The 7023-nt window shown below is 37.2% G+C and overlaps 2 protein-coding genes across 2 annotated transcripts; one reads left to right on the top strand and one right to left on the bottom strand.

Moving 5' to 3' along the window:
• LOC136066613 (uncharacterized) lies at positions 1-2864 on the bottom strand. The gene is made up of 6 exons (XM_065771241.1): positions 2635-2864; positions 1241-1733; positions 644-809; positions 499-549; positions 170-395; positions 1-80 (listed from the first exon to the last, which is right to left on the bottom strand). The coding sequence occupies exons 2-6, from the start codon at positions 1702-1704 to the stop codon at positions 64-66; spliced, it is 924 nt and encodes a 307-aa protein (XP_065627313.1). The 5' UTR covers positions 1705-1733; positions 2635-2864; the 3' UTR covers positions 1-63.
• A 3047-nt stretch (positions 2865-5911) lies between these two features.
• On the top strand, positions 5912-6512 carry LOC136066622 (uncharacterized). The gene is made up of 2 exons (XM_065771268.1): positions 5912-6352; positions 6447-6512. Exons 1-2 carry the CDS (start codon positions 5912-5914, stop codon positions 6510-6512), a joined length of 507 nt encoding a protein of 168 aa, XP_065627340.1.
• Positions 6513-7023: the final 511 nt, after the last annotated feature.

Raw genomic sequence — 7023 nt, 5'->3', positions numbered from 1 at the left:
CTGGATTTCATTTCAGGTGGCCTATCAGGTAAAGACTTCTGAAGATTAGCAGGTAACTGCTCATTAACACGAAACCACACCTGCCAACATTGTAAAAAATCCCAGCATCAGTTAGTAGAATGTTTATTCTTCACCTAAAATTTCTAGGACAAGATGATCTAAAACTAACCTAAATTCATGGAGATGAATGGCCAATCAAGCAAAGCGCTTGCCTGCGTGATGTCTGGTCTGTCATCTGGTGAAGATTGAAGCATCTCTTTGATCAGGTCTGTAACAGCAGAGCCATATTTAGGTAACTCTGGAATGCGATAATTCCCATTTAAAATTTGAAGCTTTGATTCTCCATCAAATGCACTTTTGAAGTAGCAAATCCGATAGAGGAGGCAACCCAGCGCCTGCAGATTGATAGAGTAACGTCAGTTCCTAATTGCACATTTGATTAGATTATTTGACTGTTTCTGCATTTCACTCTGAATTACAAGGTTCAGCTTGACTTACCCATATGTCTACCTTCTCATTTATAAGTTCTCTCCGAAAGAGATCCCACATCTAGGTAGAGGAGGAAAACAAAAATCAAATAACTTTAGCATTAAAATCAGAAATTTAACATCGTAAGAGTGTACTGTGAAGTTCAATGTTCAACCTCGGGTGCTCTATAAGCAGGTGTCGTGTGCTTCCTGATATTATCTTCTTCAATGCCCATTTCTTCAGGCTTCTCAAAACGCTTATGATTGGTAGAGGTGCTGCCAAAATCGCACAACTTCCATACTCCATCAGATCCCAGCAAAAGATTCTCAGCTTTCAAGTCTCTGAAAATGAGAGGAAGAAATAACAATAAATCATACATATTTCTTAGCAAGCAAAAATAAAAGGAAACTAATAAGTCTCTTCGAATAAATTAAAGGCAAAGGATGTCTTTTCTTCTTGCAGTACAAGCATGACTTACAAGTACATCAATCCAAAATTTGCCACAATGTAATCACAAGAGGAAAAAATGGGGGTTGGGAAAAACTATACTAATCAATACCTTCAAGCAACCATTTTTTAACTATTTTAAGATAATGCAAAAATGGTAAAGGTTAATCTTAAAATTTTTTAAATGTATGATTTCCAACAATAACCAAGCCTTAGTTTCAAAATTTTATGAAGTATGCTTTCAAGGGTATTTTTTTGGGAGGGGTGGGATAATATATAAAAGGAGAAGATTACAGACTTACAGCCACCTTGTTAGCATCTATACCTGTGGGCAATGGGTGGGGACTGGCAGTGCATGGCAAAAACAGCATTACAGACATCCCTGAAGATTGAGAGGACCTGTTTCTCATCAAAAAATCCGGATCCTCTGCTTTCCAGCACATTAACCAGAGATTTCTCACAGAATTCCATCACAAGGAATGCTTCTTTAGTTCGTCCCATATCCAAGATGGTATGGGCATAGAGTGTGACAACATTAGGATGTCCCTTAAGTGACTTCAACACTGAGATCTCCTTCATTACCAATTCCTCTAATTCCTCATCATTAAATATAATGTGCTTTAAAGCATACTGCTTTGACACATTCACAAGGTCCCGAGCTAAGTATACACAAGAGAAACCTCCCTCCGCAATGGCATTTCGGACATTAATTTTAAGATTTCCAACATCAAGCGAACGGCCTTCAAGCCCCACAGGTTCTTTTTGCATAAATGGTTTGAACCTCCACATGATTGACACAATGAAGACAAAAGACGGCACTGCAAACGCAATCAAATACATTACTAATATCGCATTGGCAATACAAAGCACACAAATTCTCACATCGAGTTACTGTAAAATAAATAGCATCAATCTAATCTAAAGAATTCGGCAATAAAGAACAGTACAAGAAAGACCTTTTTATTATGCTTAAAAGATTCAAAATTCACAATCTAAAACCCAAAATCATCGAGCGAGTAGATCTGAATAATGCATTAAATCCTTAGATACAGGAATTCAAGATCTGGATCAAATTCCAGGACCTGATCTCTCCACATAGAACCTAAAAATTCAATCTTTACATACTATTTTCGTCTGAAATCCAAATAGCAAAATCAAACAATAATTTGAGCTCAAATCAAACCAGAATGTACGAGACAAACGAGTTCAAAATCCAGCACAAGCTAACAATTTGAGCTAGAAATTTAAGCAAGTTGAAGGAAACAGATTCCATCCTAAAATTCTCGGCAACCAAACAGATTCTCTCGAATGAATCAAAGAAATGTAATAGAGCTCAAATTCCAGCACAAGTTAACGGATAAAGATTCAAGCTAGAAATTTAACAAATTGAAAACTTCAACAATAAAATCTTTTTTTTTTTTAAAGACTCAGAAAAACCGATTCAATATAAACTCATTTATTTTCCAACGATTTCTCAACAACCAAACAGACTCTGAACGAGTCTAAAAGAAATCCAATCGAGCTAAAAATTCCACCACAAAGCTAACGAATTGAGCTATAGAATTTCAAACCAATTCAAATAAACATAAATTTAAAAAAAAAAAAAAAATCAAACCAAAGCATATTGAATTCGAACAATATCTCCAAATACAGAATCCGAGTGAATCTATAGAAAAAAAAAAAAATGCAATGAAAATGAAAAGCCATAGAAGATCGTACCTTGTAGAATCGGATATGAGTCTCTGAGAATAGCTTGTTGTGGAAGGTGATTCAGAATCCGATGGGGAAAGTACAAAAGCAATTGAAGCTTTGTGGTTTTTGAGATCTGATACCGTAAAAGAAAGTTCAAAAACCAAATCTCTCTCAGCTTTTTCTGATTTCACATAGAGAGAAAGAGAGAGAGAGAGAGAGGGATACGAGACGCGTTTAATAACAAAGAGAGAAAGAGAGAGGGGGAGATATTTATATAGAGAGAGGAATGATTGACTGTGGTCGTGACTATTTTATTACTGGGAGAGTAAGCGATCTGGGCCGCTTATTCATGTGGGGACCATCAATCGAACGGTTGTTAATTTTTTTATTATTTTTTGGACTGTTTGATTGCACGGGATGTGGGCCCGTGCTTTCGGTGGTAATTGGAGTAACTTGTACATGAACGTGACTTTCCCTCTGTGGGGAAAGGTGAAATGTTTTTTTGTAATCGCGAGAGTTTGGTAGGTTGGTACTCGCTCGATCTGGGTGAAACGTGGCAAAATTCTATTGGTGGATTTGGTGGACCCTACCAGAATTTTGGTGGACACGTTGGATGCAATGTAGACTTAATATAATCGTATTATTATTGGACTATTTATTAGGGCCGGGCCGGCCGGCAGTGAGTGCTTTGTTTGGTTTAAAAATTATTAATTTTTTTTTCTTTTTTAAAATAAAGGTTGAATTTATTATTGTGTTACTTACTTCAATTCTATTTTAATTTCTTAATTATGAGTAGAAGGAGATGATTATTAATCAAGAATGGTAATAATAACTAATATAATAAGACTAAAAAAAATGATTTTGTGTAGAATTGCTAGTTGAGTTTTTTTAATGATTTATGTAATGCTTGCAAGTGAGAATGATTAAATTTTTATTTAAATAGATAGTTAAAGAAGAAATTAAATTAGTAATGATGTTCAACTACCAACTACAGAATGATTAAAGGAACAGATTAATAAATAGTTACATTATTATTATTATGGTGGGTATTTAATTTTAAATTAATATTTATTGCTTTGTGTTTCCGGAACTTCATAGTGTGCTGTTGACTTGTTGTCAAATTTTGAAATTGTGATAATGACAACCTGGGGAGATAGATGGCGATAAGAATTCATAGGATGGTTACATCCTCTCCTTCTAACCTTATTTTATATTATGTATTTTTTTTAGCTTAATACAATTCCATTTCATTATTGAGGAGAATGCAAAGGCCAACAAAAATTGGCTAAGTTGCAGCAAGTTGAAAAGAAATCTCGTTGAACAACAGGGCTCTCTCTGTTTTTTTTTTGAGAAATAATTACAACATGCTGCTAATCCTGCAACTCGAACTCTTTTTCCCTAGGGCCCTAAGCACTTTGTGCATGAAGATGTGTCAATTCAACTACAAGGCCTTTGAACAACTGGGCTCCCTCTTGAATCCCCTACACTAGGTGACCAATGCAATAACCTCAAGCTCCTTCTTTCTCGACCACCTTAAACACTATACTCTAATTGCCTTCCACCACAACTTGAGTAGGCTTCAATTTCTTTCGCTTGTACGACCCTCCTAACTCGCTTTGAAACTCATCACAAATTATTATTTCCACTCCCAATATAACTCAGCTTGTATTTAGTATTCTAGTGCATTGGACCTACTGTGATGAATTTTTTATCACGTGTCAACATTGTAATAAGTCCAATGAATTGGAGACACTAAACTCAAATTCTACTCCTCCAAATGTTTGGTCCTAGAGGCTGGAGTTCCATCCATGCTCTGCATGTACTTAAAAAGTAAATAATATCTTTATAACATTTTTAAATTTATTACTTTTTTTCTTAAATGATCTAATATTTTATTTGTAACCATTTATGTCTTTTAAACCACATTGGTCTTTGCATAGTTCTACTTCTATATATGATTTTTAATAGGCTGCAAAAACATTTAGGTATATTATTAGTATATGAAAAAAAGAGCATAATAGTGTCGTCAATTTGGGGTTTTCACAGTTTGAGGTTTTTGTGTTCTTAGCCCTAGCTCAACTAAATTGGGGATTTGTGATTTGATCGAGAGACATAGAGGAGGGATAATTTGGTCTTTATGTAATGTTATTCCTACACCATGTGTTCAACATTTTTATAAAGAAAATGATTTATTCCAAGCTAGATCATGTAATGTTTTCCTTTTTCCAGAGAAAAACAAAATAAAACAAAACACCACGTCAAGTCATCAAAATTCTATTACATCACATAAGATAAAAATTAACAAAAATAAACAAAATTATATAAAGCAAAATATTTACAAAAATGGGTTTTAGTTATCTCAACAAATAAGCTTTATTATTCTTGAATAAGAAATTTAAAATTTAATTCCATTTTTTCTTTAATAAAAAAGGTTCAATTCGGTCCACATGAATAACCAATTGGGATCTTAAATAGAAACTGTGGGGCCTGTTAGTTAAAAAGGTATAGTAATCCTCAGAAGTGGGCTCGGGGCCCAAAGGCCCAATCCGAGGACACGTAGTTCTCCGAGGACAGCCTAAAAAAGTTTTATTCTTACCAAATGGGTAATATAGAAAAAACGAGTAGATATTATATACAGCGGCATAACACACGTCCGAGGACACCAAAGTCCGAGGTGAAGGTAACTTTCATGTTAGCAGAAAGACTCCGTCCAGTTGTATCTGAACTGGAAATTGGATATAGCTTAAGGAGGCGTCGGGGAAGGTAGCAAATATCTTCTAAAGGCCATCACATCCACATTAAATGCTTTCTAGCTAACGCTCTGGCCGCATTAATGTGGAGGTGATACCTGAACAGTAACTAAGCAGCTTTATGGCCACTAAGTTGAAAGTTCCGGTAGGTACTAGATGGGACAGAAAGGAGCTCCCAAGATAAGAACTACACGTGTACGATGGAAACAGGGGAAAAACGGGGTATATAACATAGGAACGAAGGAAATAAAGGGAGACTTTTTGACAAAAAAAGAGAAAAAAGGAAAAAAAGAAAGAGAGAGACCAACTGTAAGAAAGCCGAGGATAGTTTTCCTCAAAGAGCGAACCTAAAGTACCCCTTGTTACTTGACGAGTAGAGCCTTTCCTGTTAAACAGTACTAGTTCTTGTACCCATACTCTAAAAATTTATTGTTTGGGCTTGTTGGGCTGAAAACCCATTACTCAGGGTCAATCCAAATTGAGTCCTTACAATTGGCGCCGTCTGTAGGGAGAACTTGATCTGTTGAAAAGGAAGGGCAGGTGTGATACTCACGATGGAAGAGGGAGTACCGCAACAACCGTTGGTAGGCCCACAACAGGCAGATGCTAATCAGCACCAGGCAGAGTCTAGAGGCTCTCAGCACAGTAATCCGTTGGCTGACCACGAACACGAGGGGGATCATGAGGGGAGTACCCGAACGACCCATGCGGATAGAAGCCTCTCTCGGGGGAAAGGCCCTGTAAAGAGCGGAGGAAATTTGCAGCGTGAAATTAACAAGTTGAAGAGGGAATTGCGATATGAACGACGAAGGCGTAAGGCTCATAACTCTAAGCACTCCTCTGAGGAGTCAGATGACACTAGTTACAGGCAGAGGTCGAGAACTCCCCCCAGAAAGTCTTTTTCGTGTGAGGAAGAATACCACCGTAGGCGAAGAAGTAAGAGTCCGACTCGCCAGGGTCAGGGGAATGATGCCTTGAACAAGGCTTTGAATCAGGTCTCTAAGTCGCCTTTCACACGACATATTGAAGACGCTAGTCTTCCTCGGCGATTCCACCAGCCTGTGTTCACCATTTATAATGGTCGAACAGACCCAGTGGAACATGTTAGCCACTACAGCCAGAGAATGGCTATTCATGCCAGGGATGAAGCCTTAATGTGCAAGGTTTTCCCGTCTAGCCTGGGCCCTCCAAGTTGCAGTCCAGGTTTGGCTTCCAGTAAAATTCTTTGGGTGAGTATAGAGTCTGAAAACACCATCAAAGTCAAGTGTTGCCCTGTAGTAGGAGTCTGACTCTGTCCTCAAGACCTCACCCTCTGATGAAAGATTGGATATAGCTCCCAGTGAGTTCTTGACTAGAAGGTAGCCTGACTTATCCATGATCAGCTCAGAAACATTATGTTCAGTATAATATGCTCCATAAGTATTTTTGGTGTAGACAGCTATTTGATTAAGTATCAAATCGTATGAGGAATTTGATATATTTTGTTGTCTGAAACGGAGCTGAAATTTACCCATCCCGAAGCTTTTTTCAGACATGGTAGAGAGAAGGCTTCTCGCAAAACCCAATACTTGGGTTGGTAACATGGTATTGGTTGGTTCATCGAAGCTGTTCCATATGATGCTTGAGTTTTTGCTTTTTATAACAAAATTCCCAGTGTCTAGCATAG

Source organism: Quercus suber, unplaced genomic scaffold, assembly GCF_002906115.3.
Source record: "Quercus suber isolate HL8 unplaced genomic scaffold, Cork oak 2.0 scaffold_41, whole genome shotgun sequence".
Taxonomy (NCBI): domain Eukaryota; kingdom Viridiplantae; phylum Streptophyta; class Magnoliopsida; order Fagales; family Fagaceae; genus Quercus; species Quercus suber.
Note: the sequence above shows the minus strand (reverse complement) of the source record. Positions and strands in the feature narration are given on the sequence as shown.